General features: G+C 36.0%; 1 protein-coding gene across 2 annotated transcripts; it reads right to left on the bottom strand.

Annotated features, from left to right (window-relative positions):
* Positions 1 to 13,900: 13,900 nt before the first annotated feature.
* LOC149835654 (small ribosomal subunit protein eS6-like) lies at positions 13,901 to 19,215 on the bottom strand. Of its 2 annotated transcripts, XR_016432343.1 has the most exons (7): positions 19,183 to 19,215; positions 19,015 to 19,079; positions 16,220 to 16,277; positions 16,021 to 16,129; positions 15,660 to 15,932; positions 14,256 to 14,592; positions 13,901 to 14,141 (listed from the first exon to the last, which is right to left on the bottom strand). XR_016432343.1 is itself a non-coding variant. In XM_090008671.1 (6 exons), the coding sequence occupies exons 1-6, from the start codon at positions 19,186 to 19,188 to the stop codon at positions 14,351 to 14,353; spliced, it is 753 nt and encodes a 250-aa protein (XP_089864797.1). In that variant the 5' UTR covers positions 19,189 to 19,215; the 3' UTR covers positions 14,157 to 14,350. The 2 variants fall into 2 exon arrangements, 1 of the variants encoding a protein (XP_089864797.1); XM_090008671.1 differs by lacking the exon at positions 13,901 to 14,141 and having other exon boundaries at positions 14,157 to 14,592.
* Between the last annotated feature and the right edge of the window lie 4,708 nt (positions 19,216 to 23,923).

Below are 23,923 nucleotides of genomic sequence, written 5' to 3'. Positions count from 1 at the left end.
AGTGTACCAAACCGTTTCATCCTGCATCGGGCGATTTGTTGATGGAGCGATTCATACCCCTATCGATTTTCTAGCGATACGATTCAAATCGGCCGAACTCGGGACGATTCGCAATTGAGCCTACTGAGGCACGACCTCACCCAAGACCCAAGGGAGCACGGCCTCACCTGAGGGGAGGCTCGATTGAGCTTGTTAAGGAGCGGCCTCACCCAGGCCGTGAGCCTGAGAAGAGCTCACCTCAGGTGACGCATCGCCTCAGGGTAGGAAGTGAGCCTCTGCCGTGAGCGAGCACGCCTCAGCCTCCACCTTGAGCGAACCTTGACTCAGGCGAGGCGACGATCCAACCTCCCCCTTGAGCTAGGTCTAGATGGAGAGAGAGAGAACTGCATAGGGGTGGCCTCCTTGGAATTTGGCTCAAAACTATTCCTACTTTATTTTTTTCTCATTTTTTTCTAAGTTTGTAGGTAATGGGTTCTTTATTGAAGTTTAAACTTACATTGTTGGGAAAAACTCGTCTTTATATAGAGCCAGTCGTGCCTTAAAGGGAAGGCCCTTGGATCTTGATCTTTACTTTTGGGCTTTTATTTATCTTTTTAGTACTTGGGATAGATTTAATCTCCAAGTCTAAAATCGACTTTGACCAACCATTTATTGGTTTTAACTTTGCATTAAACCTATTCGGATATTTATGAATCTTAATTGGATTTGTTTGGACAAAGCTCAACGGTATTTCATAGGCATTTATGGTCCAAAACGGTTCAATAGCCGCCTCTTATCCTTGACTTGTTGACCATTGACCTTTTGACTCAGACTAAATCGGTCTTGACCCTTCTAGGGTTATTTTTTATCCTTTAGCTAGTTGTTTGGGATTTTATGGCTGATCCTTTTGGTCAGCCATAACCTATTTATAGCTTGTTGTTTTAGCTTCTTAAAGGTTCTTTATGCCCTTAATGGTGGCATGGGGGTTGGGGCCTATATAAACCCAGTCATTTTTCTTTCTTCTCATCCCTCACTACTTTCTTCTCCTGTCTCTCTCTCTCTCACGATTGCTCTCTCCACGAGCTTTGCTTTCTTTCTCCTCTTTTGATTCTCAAAGTTCAGAGTCCTGATCTAGTTACTATTTGGATCTAAGTCCAGTTGCTATCCCAATTTAGTTAACCCAGATTTAGTTAACCCAAACTCATTTGGTCTCGATCCGATTAACCCATATTTAATTAGCCCAAACTCATTTGGTCCCTATCTAGTTAACCCAGAATTCATTAGCCCAAACTTGTTTGGTCCCAATCTGGTTAGCCCAAATCTAGTTAGGATCCAGATCCAATTAGAATTCAGATCTAGTTAGAATCCAAATCCAATTAGGACCCATATTCAAGTTAGGATCCAGATTCATACTCATATCCATACTCAAGATCCAGATTCAATTTTTTTTTTAATCCCTATCCAGGGTTCAGATCTAGTTGTTATTTGAATCTCTATCCAGTATCTAGATCTAGTTACTAATCAGATCCATATCTTGTTATTCAAATCCTGATCCAATTTTTATTCGAATATAGATCTAGTTACTATTTGGATTCATATCCAGTTGCTATTCAAATTCAAATCCATCTACTATTCAGACCCAATTGGTGTTCAAATTTATTATTAAGATTCTAATCAAGTTGTTCTTCGAATATATAGACACTCACAATTTGGATCCATACCCATATCTAAACCCAAGATCCGTATTCAATTTGAACCTAGATATTTCTAACCTAGTCAAGAAGTTGTTCAAGATGGTTCATGTCGAGGTTATCGGTCTCACCTAGTGCAGGGTGTGAACTAATTTTTTGCGAGTAGGCAAAAACTCAATTGTATCCTCAGGGCACAGTTACATGAGTACCCATTGCACTGAGGATTCTAAGTGGGGCAACTATTGCTTGAAAGATAGTGTGTGTATATGCATGGCTCCAAGCGTACCTAGTTCAAGCTAAGTTGCTTGACCCACTAAGTAAGGTAAAATTTTTAATAATTTTCAAGCGATAGTTCTACATATGGTGACTGTAAATGATGAAAATCAGAAGTTGTCCAAGTTATCCCAGTTTGATGACACTAATTTCAAACGTTGACAACACAAGATGCTTATCTTTCTCATGATTGCAAAAGTGGTATACATGCTCACTGAGGACTATCTATAAGAACGTAAGGATAAAACCATTGTAGAAAACCGCAGGAGATTAAAGTTGAAATGGGACGACTTCATGTGTCGTGCATACATACTGAATCCACTATTTAACACCTTGTTTGACCTTTACTCAAAAGTCAGCACTGCAAAGAAGCTATAAAAACCCTTGAAAGCAAATGGAAATTGGAAGATATAAGAAATCGCAAGTTTTTAGTTAACAAGTATATAGATTTAAAATTCTTCAATGATAAGTCACTTCTACCTCAAGTCCATGAGATGCGAATCTTGGCTAATCAGATCAAGATTGAGGGTATGAACCTTGATGAATAATTTCAAGTGGTTGTAATAATTTGAAGATTGCCCCCGTATTGAAAAGATTATCAAAATGAATTAAAACTAAAGAATGAGTTAGAACAACTTCAATATCTTAAAATCAAGGAGGAAGCTCAATCTCAAGATAAGAAAGCTGAAGTAAAATAAGTTTGTGCTAAGGTAAACATAGTTGAACACAATCCAAAGTTTAAACCCGAACTTAGGAACAAGAACAAGGAATCTAAGTTCATTGCTAAGAAGATAAATAATGTTTCTAGATATACTTATGAAAAACTAGGTCATTATGCAAGAGAATGCTGATAGAGGAAGAAATTTCAAGGCAATAAAGCTAGCAAACACGATGATGACCTGATGGTGGTAGTTACTGAGATATTTATGATTAATTCGGATAAAGGGTGACATGTGAATTTTGGATCAATGATTCATTCATGCAATGATAGAAATATGTTCAAAATATACGAAACCATAGGAAAAGACCATATGATTTATATTAGAAATAAACATAAAGCTAAGGTTCATAGAAAAGTGAGTGTAGAAATTCACTTCACCTCCAGTAAATGTTTAACTCTCTAAAATGTGTATCATGTACCTACTATCATGAAAAATCTTGTATCTGCCAATTTTCTTATAATTCATATTTTCAAAGTTGTGAGTTAGAATCCGGCAGTATTATACTGTCAAAGAATCTCAAGTTTGTAGGTAAAGACTACGCCACTGATGGGTTGTTCAAACTCAATTTGAGTAAGAAAGATTCTTCTTCTTCTATTTATATGCATGACTCATATTATTTCTAGTATGCTAGATTATGATATATTAATTATAGGTCCTTTGAGACGCATGTGTAATTTATGATTTATTCCTAAATGCAAATCTGAACATGTTAGAAAGTGTGATATCTAAATTATTAAGTTTAATATACAATGATGTATGTGATATGAAAAATACTTCAACTCATGGGGGTAATAATTATTTTATAACCTTTATTGATGATTTCATAAAATATGCTTATGTCTATATCATGAAAACAAGAGTTAAATAATTTGATAATTTTAAGATTTTTAAAGTTGAGGTTGAAAGCTTTCATAATTGCAAATTAAAGTTTTTTAGATATGATAGAGGTAGTGTATATATTTCAAATGAGTTCATTAAATTTGGTGAAATTCATCAAATACATATACAAAATACTAGTCAAGAAAAAAAAGTTTATAAATTCTTAGGAAAAAATTGATAAATTAATCATTTAATATGATTTTAGAATTCATGACTTTTGATAAATGCATATATGGTTGAGTAAAAAATACTCATGTTATAATTATTTGTCTTTATGTGGATGATATGTTAATTATGAGTAATAATGTAAAATGCATATATAATCCAAAAAACTTTCTTTCATCTAAATTTGACATAAAAGATATGAATTTAGCTGATGTTATACTTGGTATTAAATTAATGGGATATGAAAATGGTTATGCATTAACTCAATCACATTACATTGAGAAAATATAATCATTATGATTATAAGATTATTGTTACCCTGATTGATCTTAGTGTTAAGCTATCGATTAATATTTAAAGAAACATATCTCAATTGGAGTATATAAGTATTATTGACAGTCTCATGTATGCTATGAATGAAACTAAACCAGATATAACTTTCAGCATGAATAAGTTGAGCTGAAATATTAGAAATCCAAGACAATAACATTGAGATGCAATATATCGAGTCCTGAAATACTTAAGAGGAACTATAAAATATAGAATATTCTATGAGAGAGAACCCATTCTACTTGAAAGATATAGTGATACAAATTGAAATTTTGATTCAAATGAATCATTATCCATGAGTGATTGAATATTTACCCTTGGATCTGGAGCAATTGCTTGGAGATCCAATAAGCAATCTGTGATAACTTTTTCTATAATGAAAGCTGAATTGATAGCACTAGTATCAGCTAATCTGAAAGTTGAGTGACTAAATAATCTCTTAATGGAGATACCTTTAAGAGATAAGCTTGTAGCTCTGATAACTATGCATTGCAATAGTCAAACAACGATATACAAAACATAAAGTAATATTTATGGTGAAAAATCGAGACATATGAGTCTAAAACAAAATTATGTGAATAGTTTACTCAAGCAATGAGTAATCTCGAGTGAATATGTGAAATCTTGTTAAAACTTAGCAAAATCATTGACAAAGGGACTTTCTTAATATATCACATTTAAGACATTGAGGAGAATGAGGTTGAACTCTATAAAAGTAATCACCATTGACAAAAACCCAACCACATGATAAGGGTCAAACAATGTCGAGTGGTTCAATGAGAAGAACAAGTCTCTGTGTGAATGAATTGAACACTTAATATTTTTCTCATTCTTGATGTCAAGTGCTCGAAACCTATGTAAGGAGGTTGAGTTCAAATTAAACTCTTAATAAGATTCATAGGCCTTATGGCTAAGGTGTTTAAAGTAGGTTTACACCTTTGATGAACTTACATACGTGAGTGTGAAGCTAAAGGTCACCTTCTATGAGACTTGGACTTTGTCTCTAGAGTACTCATGAAATTGAGATACAACACAAGACACTTAATGTGTGGTTTCTATGTATTAGTAGACACACTATAACTACCTTAAGTGAAAGTATGTGTTACGGTGTCTGAAAGATCAATTAGGAATCTCAATTCAAAGCTAATGCTATTGAGATCTTAGATTGACTAAGACTAAGTGATACTAATGTGGGTGTTGAAACCCAAAAGGTACCTTCACTTATGCACCGAATCTTCGCGAACAAACTTTGTAGTCCTCTTCTATAGTTTTGATCCATGTGATACATTGTTGGAATTTTAATCAAAATTATCCCTACGTATTCTCACTAATTTTCATTTTTTTTCTAAGTTTGTGGGTAATGGGTTCTTTACAAAAGTCTAGTCCTGCATTTAAGGTTCTTTAGAAAATGCTTGTCCTTATATAAAGGGGTGGTGCTTTAAAGAGCAAGGTCCTTAAGGGCATTAGATCTTAGGCTTGTGCATCACTTTATTCTTGGATCTGAAATCTTAGATCTTGATCTTGACTCTTGACTCTTAATCCTTGACCTTTGACCATGGATCTTAGACTCTAGACTTTGGACTTGGATCTTGGATCTTGAATCTTGGACCTTGGGCTTGGGTTTGGTCATTGACTTATCTTTTTAGTACTTGGGACGAATTTAATTCTCAAATCTAAAACTGACTTTAACCAACCCATTTATTGGTTTTGACTATGCATTAAACCTATTTAGATATTTTTGAATGTTATCCGGATTTGTTTAGACCAAGCACAATGGTTTTGTATAGGCATTTATAGTCCAAAACGGTCCAGTAGTCACCCCTTACCCTTGACTTGTTGATTGTTGACCTTTTGACTCGATCAAGGTCGGTCCTGACCCTTCCAAGGTCATTTTTTACCCTGTTGGGCACCCTCCTTACCCAGTCATTTGGGATTTTATGTATGGCCATTTTAGCCAGCCACAACTCATTTATAGCTGGCCATTTTGTTCTCTTAAAGGCCCTTTATAGCCTTAATGGCGGCATGGGGGTTGGGGCCTATATAAACCCCAACCATCTTCCTTTTTTATCATCCCTCACTACTTTCTTCTCCTATCTCTCTCTCTCTCTCTCACGAGTGCTCTCTCCTCTCTCCATGAGCATTGCTTTATTTTTTCTCTTTTGGTTCTCAAAGTTCAGAGTCCTAATCCAGTTATTATTCAAATCTAGGTCCAGTTGCTATACTAATCTGGTTAACCCAAACTCATTTGGTCTTGATCCAGTTAACCCAAACTCGTTTGGTCCCTATCTAAATAACCCAGATTCAATTAGCCCAAACTCATTTGGCCCCAATCCGGTTAGCCTAGATCTAGCTCATTAGAATTCATATCTAGTTTGGATCCAGATCCACACTCACATCCATAGTCATGATCCAAATTCAGTTCTTTTTTAGATACCTATCTATAATCCAGATCTAATTATTGTTTGGGTCCCTATCCCAAATCTAGATCTGGTTTTTGTTCGGATCCATATCTAGTTATTGTTCAGATCTCTATCTAGTATCCAGATCTGATTACTGATCAGACCCATATCCTGATGTTTGAATCTCAATTCAATTGTTATTCGGATCCATATCTAGTTACTATTTGGATCCAAATCCAGTCGTTATTTGAATCTAGATCCATTTGCTATCCAGACCAAGTTAATGTTCAAATCCATTACTAAGATCCCAATTTAGTTGAAGCTCAGATCCATACTTGTAATTTGGATCCATACCTATATCCAAACTGAGGATCCATATCTAATTTGAACCTAGTACACTCGTGCAGCTTGATATGCTCAACACCAAGGTTGCCAAACTAGGAAGCGGAAGCGGGAAACGATATGGGAAGATGAAGCGAGACATTTAAAATTTATACAAAGCAGGAAGCCAAGTTTCAATTTAAAAGCAAAACATGAATAAAAAATGAAGTAATATGGAATCAAACAAGAAACAAATAAAAACAAAAATGAAATTGATCATTCTTATATTTCATGATTTTTCTGTAAAATAGTTAAATTTTTGTTAAAATCTAACAATAATGGTTACCAATTTAAAGAAAGTACATGGAAAGTGAGTGAAAGCGTGAGAGAAAATACATGAAAAGATGAAAAGAAACATGAGAAAAGCATATAGTATGCAACAATGTGTATGAGAAGCATAGAAGAAGCGTGGGAAATCGAGCTTCCTATGAAATTTCCGAAGCGAATTTCCGGGAAGTGAGCTTCCCACCTACCTAAGAAGCTTCCAGTAACTCTGCTACACACTTTGGCAGTTACAACAATCAAAATGCAAAACATGGTGGTCAAGAAAAACACATGAGAACTCTATCTCAAACTCTTTTACTCTCTTATCAGTGGCCACTTTGATCCATTGGTTCACATGATTTTCAGCGGGCCGGTCTCCATCGAATTGTACCTGAAACCTACGCAGGAGACTCCCCTCATGGAGTAGAAGGAATCGATCCACAAGTTGCACAAAATTCATAAATTGCACCAAATCTTGGTGACCACAAAATGTTAGAGCACAAAATCGCTGCCCGAGATCTTGAACTCAATCACTGCAGCCAAACAGGAATGCGAGATTTGCTTCTTGCCTTGCTTTGACCATGTAATAGTTGAAACTTCTCTCATCAAAGTCCAAGCATGGTAGGGTGGCTAGGAAGTGCCTCCACTGTTTGGTGGTAGCACTCGTATGGCACACTTCATGAGAAGAAAGGAGATGTGATCTAGGACATCGTCTGGTGCATCGCTTGACCCCTCTCTTTCCCCACCATCTTGCCCTGCGTACTCAAATCTGATCACTGAAAAACCCAAACCCTAACCCTAATAGTGACCTAATAAATAAGAAGCAGAAGAAACAAATCCCACAAAAACCTAATGAATAAAGTCATCTTGTTTATGTAATTAGCTAAAGTCAATCCAACAGGTTTTCTTTATGGCAACAATGTTTCTAACTTTAAAAAGAGTTTTATCAAAACAGGTGCGTGTGTAAGTGGTTACATTATATTTGGTGTAGTTGGGGTTTATGTGATTGTGCTGATAGTGAAAAATATCAAGAGATTTAAGAAAATATAGCGAGAAATTACTTGAAAGTAAAAAAATGGCAATTTCTCATGATTCTTTTGTTAAAAACATAAATATTGCATTTTAAACATGATATTTATGTTTTTATCAGTTATTTATCATAAAAAACCATGATTTTTTGTTTTTATTTATAAAAAATAATTTTTTATTGCTGAGATTTTGCTGAAAATACGGGATTTACAAAAAATATTTATTTTTTGCGAGTTTTTGCTGTTTAATTTTTTACTTTTGTCACTACGATTGTGCCTATCAAGTGTTGCATCCAGTTCAAACCACCTTATGGCGCACCAAGTTTGAGCCCACTTTGAGGATCAAGCCATAGAGACAAAAAAAAAATAGAAAATAAAAGCACCAATGGGAGCTCAGATTGTTTGGTAGGAACAAGTCACCACGTGATTGGTTGTTTCCAGTTCAAACCCCACTGGTAAGCATGTTTATGAAAAAGCTAGTTTAGAGAATGGAAACTATTATATGTTGTCTTTTTATTGGTGGAGTACTATGTGAAATAGAAATAACCAAAGGGATCAGAAAATTTAAAATATAGTTACTATTCCAAATATTTTATTAATAAAATTGTGAAATTTAAAAAACATGTATTTTTGTTAAAGTTTTTGTAATTATTATATCAAATTATACATTGGCACACATCTGACTAGGTGGGTTGGATTAAGGCATTCAAAATGAAGAACATAGTGGGTTTGATATCCGAAGTGTGCATCCCTTGTCACAAGGCCGAATCAGTAGACTTTATTTCAGAAGAGGGGCCGGCCAGCCTTGGGGTTTTATGCCGTCAGACCATAGTGACAAACGTTTTTATTGGCAATTTCTCGTTTTTCAAAAACTCGCGAAAAATAAAAAAAATCATAAATCTCATGTTTTTTCGGCAAAATCTCGGCAATGAAAATTTAATTAAAAAATATAACACATATTTTTATAAGAAAATATTAATAAAAATATTTAAAAATAAAAAAACACAATCTTTTCGCGATAAATGTCCGTTTTATATCACGGTATTTATGTTTTTTCATAAATCTCATGATATTTTGAAAATCGCATGAGAAATTGCTGTTTTAAACTTTCAGGCAATTTCTTGGGATATTATCGTGAGATTTTCATAAATCTCGCGATATTTGTCACTATGCATCAGACACAGTGGTCATAGTTTTGTAATTTTGTTATCAAAACAGTCAATAGAAAAGAGTAGTTATTACAATCTAATTAATGTACCCACTTAATCTTACCTCATGGATGTGTTGGGCATGGTTTGTTTGCTAGGATCAAACACTAGATCATAAATTTTTTTTATCGTAAAAAAAAGGTTTATTGATGTAAAAAAAATAGGTTTTTTGATTTGGGAAGTTTTGTTACATTGTGGGCCGTTATTTTTTAAACCCTTAGAAAACCAACTTTCCTTGTTGCAAAAAACATTATCCAAAAATGTTTTCTGCCAAAGAAACTACGTAGATCACATCTATAAAATTAGATCTACAAAAGCAAAGGTGAAAAAATCCGGAAAATAATCTTTTCAACTGGATTGATCCACTAGACATCCTATTCCTCTAGTCGACTCATGATGAGGGATACAGATGGAACAAGAGCTAATTAAACAAGTTGAGAAGGAAAAACTTAACACAAAAACACAGAAAAGATGAAGGAAATCAAATATATTTATGATGCAAACAAGTTCAGGATACCGTGAATCATAATCACAGGTATTTTTCTACCTAATCTGGATCCTGCCAAGGTGTTTATCAAAACTTTCACATCGAATCAATTTTAACTAAAAAAACATTGGTTCGTATCATCCAGTTTTAGATATCCGTTTTTTTTAACACTTGAAAACACATCTGAACATGAAAAATACCTCACCAGTGAATGTTCCCTACCAAACTATATAAAAGACATCGTTAATTAATGTATGCTTCTTAACAAGAGATCAGCACCACTTGAGCCTGTGGATTCAGAAATAGAAAAATCATAACTTAATAAACACAGAATCTGTCACAGGGACTCGGCCAACTAGGTGCCGCACCCGCGTCGACTCGACGCGATGCGGGTGCACGTGTGGGTGCGGCACCCGACGCTGTCAACCTGACTCTGGGTGTGGTCAACACACTTAATCATTTATGTTCAACTTTTGGACTTTATATATATATATATATATATATATATATATATATATATATATATATATATATTGCCGCACCCTCGCACCCCGCACCGAAGTTTTTTGAAAGTGCTGCACCCGATGCTGTCAACCTGACTCTGGGTGTGGTCAACACACTTAATCATTTATGTTCAACTTTTGGACTTTATATATATATATATATATTGCCGCACCCTCGCACCCCGCACCGAAGTTTTTTGAAAGTGATGCACCCGCACCCATGTGACATAGCTCAGAATTTTGCGAGCCAACACTAGGCTCCATTGTTTTCAGATACAAAAGTAAAAGCAATAATTCAAAAAATCACCTGAAGTCATGGCAGCAATAAGACTGATTGTTCAAACTTTAAACGCTGACTCGAACAAAATTCCATACTCAAACAAAGATTTTAATGGTTTGGATTTAAATTAAGTATGCAAACAAACATGAACTTTGGAGGCTGCAACTCTTTTCAAATCTTAATAGCTTCTCAGTAATAGGTCTTAGACAGCACTTTAGCAGCTTCTATTGGAAAGCCTGCAACTAGGGCATGGAAGGACTGCATAACACTCTAAACTCTTAGACCTCTCATCTTGATGTAGATGAAGGTTTTCTAATTCTAATTAAACCAAACTACCTAATTTGATAAACTTCTAATTAACTGAAACTTATCACATCACATTTGGATCCCACATGATGATCCACAATCCAAATACGAATGAACCCAAATAAAAAAGAAATAAACCCAGATCCGTGCTGCTGCATCAAAGCGCAGGAAGGTAAAACGTTGTCTTTTGGCCTTTTGGTTTAGAGAAACATGGAGATGCATGAGAAGGAATTCCAGCTAGACTCCCGAGTTTCCTTTAAAGCAAACTTCTAAAGACCAAAGCATAAAACTTACCTAACTCGGCCCATTTTTTCTAGTTTTATCAAAACAGGTCCTTGGTGGAAGTGGTTACATTTTATATTAAGTGCAGTTAGAGTTTATGTGATTGTGCCCATAGTAAAAAAATATTTCGAGATTTATGAAAAAACTCGCAAGAAAGTTAAAACGGTAATTTCCCATGTTTTTTTTTTGTCAGAAACATAAATATCGTGTTTTTAAACACAATGTTTATATTTTATTTCTTTATAAAAAATAATTCTTTATTGTCGATTTTTTGCTGAAAAAATGTGAGATTTACAAAAAAAAAAAATCGAGAGTTTTTTGCTGTCAAGATTTTGCCGTTTTTTTTACTTTTGTCACAATGATTGCGACTCTCGAATGTTTGATCCTCGATTGAGAGGGGAGAACAGTGGAGGGGAACCGTCTCTTTATCCCCCACACAAAAGCTTTGGCTCGCTTGCTGAACCACCTTAAGGCGCACCAAGTTCGAGCCCACTTGTCAGAGTTTGAGGAACAACCCATGGAGACAAAAATAAAATAGAAAATAATGAGAAATCAGCTTGTGCACGTCACCATGAGAATGAGATTGGATGTTGCAAGTTCAAACCCCACCGGTACGCAGGTGGCAGAATAACTGGCAATGTGAGCAGGCCTCCTGCTGGCTGGGTTGACTAAAAGCTGTTTATGAAAAAGGGAACCTTAATTCCTCGGCTTTGTTGTGGAGAATAAAAAAAGAAATTGAAGGCTAATTAGAGATTGGAAACTTATATTTGTTGTCTTTTTATTGGTGGAGTATTATGTGAAATAGAAATCACCAAAGGGCTTAGAAAAAATTAAAAATAGTTATTATTGAACATATTTTATTAATAAAATTATGAAATTTAAAAAAAAATGTATTTTTTGTTAAAATTTTGGTAATTATTATACCTATATATATAATGCAAACTTCAATAGGTTCGAATGTGCGAAGGGTAAAAATATTCTACAAATTTTAAAAATCAAAATTTTGGATATATAAAGGATTTTGTTAAATTGCTAGCTATTTAGGGAAGTACAACATTTTGCAAGGACAATACGATCATTTTTTCAATGAAAAGGGCAGGACAATGCATCATGCCATGTCCTCTCTATAGACGCTCTAGGACAGGATGCAATGCAATTGAAACACCCCCTAAGGGCACATTTGTGTGTTGCGAAAAGTTGGGGCTTTCAACAGAAACCCACAACCTTTGATGTGTTTTCGGGGGCCACTATGGCAACGCAAACGGTTGGTTCACTTTCCGTGAGGAAAGGGTGCCAAAAATCAATGTTGGGTCTCCTGTTTCAATGGAAATGTTTCCTGTTGTAGGGGGTTGTGATTTGCTTTGCACAGATGAACCCACCGCAAAATTCATGCCATGGAGAGTACATCTACAGAAGGCAAACGCTCCCTAAATGACTCCAAATTCTAGACCGGCCTAAACAAGAAGTATATTAAAATTGGGGAAGGACCAGCCCAACCTGTTCGGGACATCAGTTATCCACATAGCTACACCGTTGCTAGATGTACAGTTGTGACACAAAAGTATTCCCTCTTCTTTCTTACATACAAATGCAACAAGAAAAAATTAACCTACAATATTATTCATTTGACATATTTGATAAATTGTAAAGCATTTTAGAAAATGCATCATTTTGCCACAAAGTACAATCATTTTTTCGTAAAAATAACACAACATTAACACGTGGACCAAGGTGTGGGTTTTACACTGTATCGAACCATTTGGGTCAGGTTCGAATGAGCTCAAGTCTACATCAACTATAACCAAGACCCCACCTGATTTCTCTGTCTAAATTTGTAACCAACCCAAACCCATACTTCTACTAAGATTGTGTCGGATCGAGTTGGGTACCTAGATCATAAAGATTCAAAAGCACCCCTAAAGAGTTAGGCTGAAACCTTAAAAACAATGTAAAGCATGGGCAGTAGGGCGGTTTGTGAGGGTGTTGAGATGAAGGTGTCGGATTCCTCGTCATAAAAAAAAGACATGCTTCAGCTCAAGCATATCAAACAACTTTAATTGTAGCAAGCTACCAAGCATCAATAAGAACGTACACATAAAGATGTATATTTGCCACCATCTATTGTGTGTACGTGTTGGGAATGATTTGTTTGTTAGGATCAAACACCAAATCATCTTTTTTTTATGTAAAAAAAAAAAAGGTTTTTTGATTTGTGAAATTTTGGTACATTCTGGGTCATTGTTTTTGAAACCCATAGAAAACCAACTTCCGTGTTGCAAAAACATTATCCAAAACATGTTTTTCTACCAAAGACACTACGCAGATCACATCTATAAAATTAGATGTACAAAAGAAGAGGTGAAAAAATCTGGAAAATAATCTTTTCAACTGGATTGCATGTATATACGATTGTAGCAAATTTACATCCTACACATAAAAGGTGACCTGAAGGGCATTGGGGAGATACCAACCAAGCAATCGCCAGATTAAGTTGGCCAACTAAATTGCAAGAATATGCTAATACTGCAGCAAAAACCTGATGAGATTTCCAAGGGATAAAGAATAGGAACCATCCTATTCCTCTAGTCGACTCATGATGCGATGATTGGTCCATTAGAGAAGAAACCTAGCAACTGAGGGATACAGATGGAACAAGAGCCAATTAAACAAGTTGAGAAGTAAAAAGCGCATGGAAAAGTTAACACAAAAGCACAGAAAAGATAAAGTAAATCAAATATATTTATGATGCAAACAAGTTCAGGATACCGTGAATCATAATCGCAGGTATTTTTTTACCTAATCTGGACCCGACTAAAAATATCGGTTATTATCATCCAGTTTTAGATATCCGTTGATTTTTTTAACACTTAAAAACACATCTGAACATGATAAATACCTCACCAGTGCATGTTTCCTACCAAACTATATAAAAGACATCGTTAATGTGATCAGCACCACTTGCGCCTGTGGATTCAGAAATAGAAAAACCATAATTGTATAAACCCAGAATTTTAAGAGCGAAAACTAGTCTCCATTGTTTTCAGATACAAAATTAAAAGCAATAATCCAAAAAATTACCTGAGGTCATAGCAGTAATAAGACAGATTGTTCAAACTTTAAAGCAGAAACCCTGACTCGAACAAAATTCCCTGCTGAGGATGTGGCAGAATAGATTAAGCCGAAACGGATGGTTTTGAAGCTGCAGAAGAAAGCTTTGACCTCTTCTTTGCCAAGCTCTCGCTTCTGCGCTCACGCTGTTCCTTCAACCTTGTTGCCAGCAGCTTTTGATACTCGGCAGCCTCAGATTTAGCCTTGGTGATCCTCCTCTTCTTCTCTGTGATCCTTGCTCGCTTCCTCTGAAGAGTCAGGGGTGTCACAAGCCTCTGTATCTTTGGAGCCTTGCTGCACTTCTTGTCTGACAGACATTAATTGATTGACGATTAAAGAGAGCACAAGAATAAATCAATACACACCCTAAGTACCGATAAAGTACAACATAATGAAATAACAAATGCCCAAATGAGAGAGAGATGGGTCTTTACCACACAAACATTGGAGCTGGAACATTGTAAGTTCATTTTCACACTATTCACACAACACAATCATGTTCAGGAAAATGTAAACAATACTGATTTTAGCACATGAGAAGCAGTTTGATAACTTGAGTAATACTACAATATGGTGATAATATAGTGGTGTACCACGAGAAGATAGACCAGGCAAATTATGACTATGGCAGTGAGTTCAGACTTAACAGAAGTAGCATCTATTATTAAAATAGTAATACTGGAAGTAACAGAAGCAGCAGGAACTGCAATAACTGCCAAAACCGATAAATGATGGTTGCACTGATGAACTACGAGTAATAGTATATTTGCTAAATATAATCATGGTGGTGACAGTAGTTTGTGGCCATGATGCTGATAATGATGGCAAATTGAAAGTGTGCATGCATTGTACAATTTTGGTAGTTCCAACAGCAGCCGTTGGCACAGCAATTACTATTACCACAACTGCTGCAGCAAAAATGAGCAAAAACAAAAAACTACTATAATACCGCTACCACCACTGACAGTGCTGCTGCTTGTCTTTTGGAAGATCAACCATCAACATCTAACAGCAAGACATCGATTTCATGGTTTCACACTTTTTTCTTTTTGGGATAATCCATTGGCTGGGCTCTGGTTGGCAAAACCCTTGAGGTCCCCCCCCTGCCCACCGAGTACACCCAGCTTTGACCATGTGGCAAGGGACGCCACGAGATCAATTTGAACCTCTGATGTCCCGTCAATTTGGTGGCATTCACAAGTCACCCCTACCAGATGAACGGAGCCCTTGTGGGCTGGTTCACACTTTCATAATCATCCATGTATAACAAAAATACTATGTGTGCTTCAAATGATGATCATGATACCACAAAATGGTCTGCCACTATTGAACAGAAGCATTGGATCCGGTAAAAGAACTGCAGAAATGACACACCTGACTTTGTTTTAAATGTTCGCCTGTATGTGTTAACGTACTTTCGAACATCATCTTCCCTGGAAAGGTTGAAGAGCTTTCTGATCTTTGATGCTCGCTTCGGACCCCTCATTCTTGGTTTCTCTGTGTCAGTCAGCCCAGGAAGATCATTCTCACCCTTCTTCACAATAACCAGGTTCAGAACGGACAGATCAGGACTGACAATGCAACCACGGACAGATTTCCTCCTGCGCTCACCATTGCGTCTTCCATATCCACGAAAGCAAGGTGTTCCTGTGCAATAATTATGTCTACCAATTAAGGCATCCTTAATTGATGTGCATGAATAACAAACATGAAGGTCAGGAAACTGAATCTTTACCCCTATGCAGCAAGAGACGAACACGCCCAGGAGTTAGAACTCCCTGCTTCATTGGGAATCCCTGCTTGTCACATCCTCCCATGATCTTGAACACATACCCCTTGAACTCCTGAAAGCAAAACAGATATTCAGTATGATTTTCATTCTAGTAGTCACTAGTCAAAAATGTACATCACAATAGACTGCTATAGAACCATACCTCACCCAGAGCATCTCCGCTAACCTCTTGGGAGATCCTCTTGTCAAAGAATGCCCGGCTGCAAAATTATAAAAGTTCACCAGCCACAGAAATAAATCCTACCATACCGATAATCAGATTGAATAGGTATAGAATAAGTGTCATATCATATGCATGTGCTTTATGAAAAACAGACATCACTTAATATACAGGAACAAAAAGACATCATTAATAACCTATACATCAAATCATTTTTGTCAAGGGTAACATCGCTAGGTCATAATCTTCTTTCTGTAATGAAGAAGTGATAGCCAAGGATTTATTCTTTTTAAAACTTAAGAATCTCAAAACAATCATTCACACTGGTTTCTACAGCCACTCCGGGTTGCTAATATGCCATATTCACCAGACTTAATCTGGGTCTCATTCCAAGTTGATCATTCACTCTCCTGCCACTAGAGTGTAAACCAGAGTTACCGGAAGCGCCTATCCTAGTGGGGAAGCGCACTTCCCCGAAGCACGTTTCGGAAGCATGAAACGTCTCGCTTCCGAAATGTGCTGGAAAGCGCGTTTCCCTTTTATGGGAAGCCCCCACACAAAGCAGACAGTAAAATTACTATTAGTGACCTAGGATTCTATGTCATATTCTTTCTTCAGAACCTACCATGGGGATTACAAAAGATTAATATGATCTAGATAAATAAGATGGATGATAGATCAAATGGTATATACCTTATTTGTCAATAAGGGCAACTTGTTTAGCTTGCATTGGTTAAATTACTTTACACTCATAAACAATTATTTGACAACCATAAAACATAAAGAGCTTCCCAAAAGCCTAGCGTGCATCCTCTGATATGGACAGCGGTCAGCAAGTACATTCATGAAAGCATTATTCACAACTACTCTGAACATCTAGACAAGGACCAATATTTCGGCCCAAAGGCATCAACCTTATTTTGTAAGATGAAGATGATAGACTAGAGAGAGAACGATTGCATAGAACTCTTGTAAGAGCACAAATATGAATTAGATTTTCATTTAACTAACAAGTCACGGTTGCCAGATATTTTTTTTAGAAAAAGGCAAAATCCAGACATTGCGGTTGAAGGGAAAGTTTTATAGGACGACTATTAGACCCGCTTTACTATATGGTACAGAATGTTGGGCTGCCAAGAGACATCATATTCAAAAAATGAGTGTAGCTGAGATGCGGATGCTTAGATGGATGTGTGGAAATACAATAAAAGATAAGATTCGGAACGAAGAGATACGTAAGAAGGTAGGTGTTGCACCCATTGAAAATAAGATGCGAGAGAATCGTTTACGGTGGTTTGGACATATTCGGCGAAGGCCTAATGATGCTCCAGTTAGAAGGTTAGAGAAATGGGAAAATATATTAGTTAAAAGAGGTCGGGGTAGGCCTAGGAAGACTTGGATGGAGATGATAGGAAAGGATATGAATGCTTTGAACCTCACCAAGGACATGGCGTTGGATAGAAATGATTGGAGGAAAAGGATTCATGTGGAAGACCCAAAATGAATTTCTTTTTTGGTTCATATCGCTGACCCCAATTGTTTTGGGATGAAGGCGTAGTTGTTGTTGTTGTTGTTGTTGCAAAATCCAGACAATTTTGGCGCTTGAAATCACCATATAGGTCATTCATATGCTCTTGTTTGCATGATCTCCGTTCAAAATAGTACATGGCAACCTAATATAAGCTGTCTTTAACAACAAAAACTGTCTTAACCATATGGGTCGTTCATATAGGCTATTCATACTTGGTGCAGTCAGAGTGGCATGTCGAGGGTGGCTTGAACTAGAAAACACCAGAAAGCAGAAACAAGGCATTAAATAACACTACATGCTCAATCGAAATATCAAAATCATTCAAGTTGCCCGAAATCACATGAAATCCAAGACACAGAGCATATTGATAAACCCATCGAAAGGCCAATTAACAACACAGGATGCACATATTTGACCTCCCCATCCAATGAAACCGCTTGATTCCCAACTCTCACTGCTTCAATTCACTCATTTGATATCATGAATATTCACCAACTACATGTCAGGCGCAGACTGCCTCATAAGCCAGTCCATATGAATCTCTTCATGAACCACTACTACAAAGACTGTTTCTACAATTAAGCTGCATAAAAGATCAAAATCCGCCTGTATTGAACCCCTAGATATCTTCACTAACAACTTCCATTGAATGTTTTACACAAACAAAAAGACAACTCCGTGGTGTTTTTTTTTGCTTAATCATAAGACGTCGTTCTCATTCATTAAATCAATCTCTTCCTCTTGTAACGGCAAGAAAATAATATTTAGTAAAATACTTTGGTCGAGAGAGTTAAACTAAGACTAGAACACTCAGTAATCTATCAGAAAAACAATACGGCTTATACGCAGGCTGGGAGCTTTGCCGAGACTAACTAGTAAAACAAACCTAGATCTGCAAGCGATCTTAGAAACCAATCCCGCTCCGGGAAAAGACCTAAATATCGTATTCGTTTAGAAGAAAAACAGAAATTGTGTTTTCGTTATGATCTGACGGAGTGATAACAACTTCGATATGTTCATATCGCTGGAAAACTAGGTGTTTTCTTTTCTTTTTGCAACTTCCAATCAAAGACACACCCAACATTCGACCTAGAATGAACGATATCCATTAATCCGCAGAAACGACGCAAAAAAAAAAACATGAAGAAAAAACGCAGAAGAGAACCTAGAATCCACGATATCCGTTAATGCGCAGGAAACAAACTAAAAATCTATGAAGAAACGCAAAAAAAGAAAAAAGACTTACAGTTTCTGATCATCATCGATTTCCAGTTTCTTCTGGCAACCGGTGGTGGGATTAGCTATGTTGAACTGAGAAGGTAGAAAAAACGAAAGTGAGAAAACCCCAATTTTTTGAATTAGGGTAAAATCGCCTCGTCTAACGCTGAATACTCAGAGGAGATGGAACGAGTACCTTCATTTTGGGGCGATTTCTTCTCCACCGAGAGAGAGAGAAGCGAAGCGAAGGTAGGGTTTTGGCTTTTATAGCTAAGAGCGGAGTAAGAGGAGAGGGTTTTCTTTCTTGTATCCCTAGATTTAATTTTAATGACGGAAAGTCCCTTCACATTAACCGGAGCTTTCCAGTGGGTGCGATCCGGATCCGAGCAAGCGGGTGCCAACGGTACGGGTATGGCTCGGTCGCTACCGTTCTGTATCCAGTAGGATGAGAGCTTGGTATCAAAGGAAGGGGTCCAATTAACTATCCGGGGCGGACCCGTGAGATCTGATTAACATGCAGAGCCAGGTATGATTTATGAAATTCTCTACACAGACTCATGTTCATATATATATATATATATATATATATATATATATATATATATATATATATATATATATATATATATATATATATATAAAATTATTTATTTATTTATTTATTTTGTTTCACCCGGTATGCATGAGATCTGGTTTATGAAATCCTTTTAGGATCTGAGTAGAGTAAGGTCCAGGCCGGGTACGAGTACCTTAGAGACGGATCAAAGACCAGAACCACCTGGGTCCGGTGAAGGTCCGACTTGTTGATAGTTGACACCCCTACCTATACCAAAAAATGGAAATAGTTCAGATTTTGGGTCCAGTTTCTGTCCGATAGGTAGCCCATTTAGTCGGATTTGGTAAAGAAAACCATATCAATTGATAAACGGACTCCGATTCAATTTTAGCATTCTCACATTCGAATCTGAATCCCATCTGAGTTCTATTCAATGTTCGACAAGATCCGAACTGTTTATATATAAGTGTACATCCCATTAGGGTTGTATTCCTTAATCGGATCCAGATTTGATATAGGTCTATTTATTTCACTCCAAATCTGACTCCAAAACATGGTAATTAGGCTGGGTCGAACCAAAACACAGGCCAAGCCAATTTAAATTAATAAAAAAGTTTCTTATATTTTCAACGAGTAACTATAAAGCCAGCCAATCGAGTTGGCTCGGACCTTACCCAATAATAAAATGGGTCAGCTTTCAGCTTAGGCCTTATCTAGGGATGCAAATGGATAGGATCCACTCAATCTATTTTACGACATGGATCTTGAAATAAGAACCAATCGTATGTTCGGATTGAATTCGGCTTTACATGAGACTTTTCTGGAGTTGGATCAGATTAGGTTGGCACTTTCTATCGGACCTACATTTTGCCCATGGATCAAATCCTACTGGTTTGCGTTTTCGCTTGCAAAAACCCTTTTCCCAACCTTTTTTTTCGAATCCACTATTAACAACCCCAGATCAAGATCCTCTCTACCATACCAGATTATATTCATGATCCAGTCCATGTATGACCTGCTTGAAACCCTAGTCTTGTCGAACTTGGGCCAAAATATCTGGTCCAAATATGAGACAAGGTGGGCCAGGTCGGCTTCTTGTCAAGCTGCCCAACCCAATTCCCATCCCTTACCTGGAATTTGGACTAAGTAATTGGATCCAGCCATATGAAGAAACTTGAGCCAGCCTGGGATGAAAATTTGATTACGAATGTGTGAGCCACATTCAGATCGAAATTGTAGGAATTGTATCTCATTCAACTAAGTAATTTGTCGGGTATGGTTCAAGACTCCTAGGTTCACATCAGGATGCCTATACCTATTTGCTTCCCGGCCCCGGCCCCGGCCCCGGCCCCGGCATGCGTGCCATTGTAATGGAAATAACCTCAGAACACCAAGGGGGGGCTCCGCTTGTTTGGTAAAAGTTGTTAGTGCACGTCACCATGTCTTGGAACGTTGCAAGTTCAAAGCCCATTGGAAAATCAAAATAATAACCTCAGAATAATCTCTCTTTAGGGCGCATGCCTTTAAAAAAAAATGGAGAAATCATTAGGTAATTTACTTCTGAAATATGGGAAACCTGCTTTCCCTGCACATCTCCTTGTGGTGGAACGTTGCATGTTCAAAACCCAGTGTGGTGTGATGAATAATAACTGGTGGGGGTCTGTCTAACCCAAACTTGCCTTTCAAAACAAACAAAAAAAGTCTATATACAGCAGTTCAGTTCATGGGGTTCATCATCAGCCACTGAACTAAGGGCGAAGCCAAGATTTTAACTTAGGATGGGCACAAATACAAAGTAAAAAAAGTAATTACTAACAGTATATTTCAAAAAACCAAATCAAAACCCTATTTTCTACAAACAACAAAAATGGTTAATTTATGCTAGATAAAAAAAAAAAACTAATATTCTAACCAAAATCAAATCACTCAATATTCATGAATTCATGTCAAATGGTAATTAAAAAAAACACAACCTTAAAATCATAAACTAAACATTTATATCATTCTAAAAAGACAAATCAAAACTAATCATTACAAACAACATAAATTATGCATTTATGCTAAGTAATAAAAAATACTAATATTCTAACCAAAATAACAACTTGCAATATTCATATATCCATGCCTAATGATAATTGAAAAAAAGTATAAAAACACCCTTAAACCATAACTAAATATTTATGTCATTAAAAAAAACAAAACCCTAATCCCTACAAACATTATAAATTATGCTTTTATGATTAATTAATAAAAAATCCTTAATATTCTAACCAAAATCAAACCACATAATATTCATAGATTCATGCCTAATGGTAATTAAACACACATACACACCTTAAAACCATAAACTAAACATTTACTTCAATCTAAAAAAAGCAAATAAAAACCTTAAATCCTAACAAACATCAAATTATAGATATGCTAATAAAAAAATAAAATCCTAATTAAATATTATATCATTCAAAAAACCAAAATAGAGACATAAATCCTAACAAAAATCAAAGATTTAAAGGTTTGATAACCAAAATCAAGCATTTATTAGTAGAATCATGCATAATGATAATTAAAAAGAAAATACTAGATAAAAACTTTTAAAACTTATAATTTTTTTTATATTATAAATAATTAAAGAGATTAACTTTATTCTTGAGTTAGAAATATGTTTGTATCTTTTAAATGTCAATTATGGGTATGTTTCATGCTCAACTATTCTTTTCTAAACAGTAAGGGTAAAATAGTTATTTTAATAATTACTTCAGACAAAATATTGTTAAAATATTTAAATTATCATGAAAACAAATTGTTTTAATGGGTCACAAACTCATCTAGGTGTCTTGTGTTTTCGAGGTGTTTTGAACTTAACTAGATGCATTACGATGGTTTTTAAAAAATTTCTCATAAAGGGCATTTTCATCATAAAATAATATGTGAGAAATATTTTAATCAAATAAATTAATAGTTTAGAAAATACCAAAACCATGAATTAGTTAGAGTTTGTATAATCATTTAATGTGAATAAAATGTAAGAAATTATTTTAGAAAAAATATGGAATTTAGAATGAACCCGAACTCTATACGGGTTGGACCCAAAGGGATCGACCCAAACATAAACTTTTAGAGATTTTAAACAACTAAACAAATATTACCTTTAATCCTAATTGGAATGTCTAAGCAAATATTATTTAAATATGACATTTATATGTATTTTAGTTTAAAGTTTTTTTAGGATTGATTGTTTTTGTTTGTTTTTTAGGCTATTTGGATCTAAATGGGATCCAATTGTTTTGATTTGCGCCTAAAGGGGAGAAAGGAGAAAGAGTGGGGCCCACCTAGGGAACTCGATTTCTCCCTCTTCTTTCCCATCTCTACACAGTCGAGGTCCTTCTTCTTCTTTTTACCTCTTCTCTTTCTTTCTCACCCCAGCAACCCCCTTCACGCATATATTTTTTCTTTCTCTTTAGCTGCCATGGAGGATTATGAGAAACCCACCTTGTCCTGCCTATTCTTCACCAAATACAAGCTAAAACAATGATGTCATTTTCTCAAATTTCACCTCACCTGAGATTTCATCATTCAAGAAGCTCAGTGAGAACCTTGAATCATTGTTTCAATCATCGTATTTCAATTTCTGCAACGACGTGAAGATCATGGTTGATGCTGGCCTGAAAGTCCATGTCCACCGATGTATACTCGCAGTGAGAAACCCATTTTTCATACAGGTTTTCATTGAGAAGGAGAAGAATAAGTATAAAATGAAGAATCTTGCCAAGGACTTTGATGTGGGTTATGATACTATGGTGTCGGTTCTGGACTATGTATACAGTAGCAAAGTGAAGCCCCTAATGCATATATGTGTCTGCGTTAATGAGGAGTGCCCTAATACTATGGTGTATACTCAATCTCTTTGTCGTTTCAGAAGAGAGAAGGACAATACAAGTCTCATGGGATATTTTGAGTTTTAGAGGGTTGAAAGTGTTTCTTATCCCCGTCTCACGGAGGTTAGGGGACATGTCTACCAATGAGTCCCTAGATGATAGTACTACAACTCTACAGAGTTAGGGATGTATGCCCAATTTTTGTCGGTGATATTGGTTTGACATTGGCCAAAACCAAAAACCATGGGTCTGTTATCCCACTGTTGCATTGTAGGGTTGAATCGCTCGAGAAATAACCAACTAAGTCATATGAGGGTAAATAAAATATATAAAATAATAAATACTTCTATGGTCATTTCTGGATGTTTATACCCTCTTTTATACTAGATGAGTATGAATAAATAAGACAAACAATACATTAATATTTAGAATCATTGTTATCGTATGCAAAAACATATAGATGTGAATATGTATATAATACTAAGGTTTTCATATGTCATTGCATA

This window comes from Nuphar pumila, chromosome 6 (genome assembly GCF_984573655.1).
Source record: "Nuphar pumila chromosome 6, dmNupPumi1.hap1.1, whole genome shotgun sequence".
Taxonomy (NCBI): domain Eukaryota; kingdom Viridiplantae; phylum Streptophyta; class Magnoliopsida; order Nymphaeales; family Nymphaeaceae; genus Nuphar; species Nuphar pumila.
This window is presented reverse-complemented; position numbering and strand designations above follow the sequence as displayed.

Coding starts and splice junctions, on each gene's coding strand:
- LOC149835654 (XM_090008671.1), bottom strand. Junction 16,130..16,219: donor GCGGAGATGCTCTGGGTGAG/GTATGGTTCTAT, acceptor TTTTGCTTTCAG/GAGTTCAAGGGGTATGTGTT. Junction 14,593..15,659: donor AACATTTAAAACAAAGTCAG/GTGTGTCATTTC, acceptor AATGTCTGTCAG/ACAAGAAGTGCAGCAAGGCT.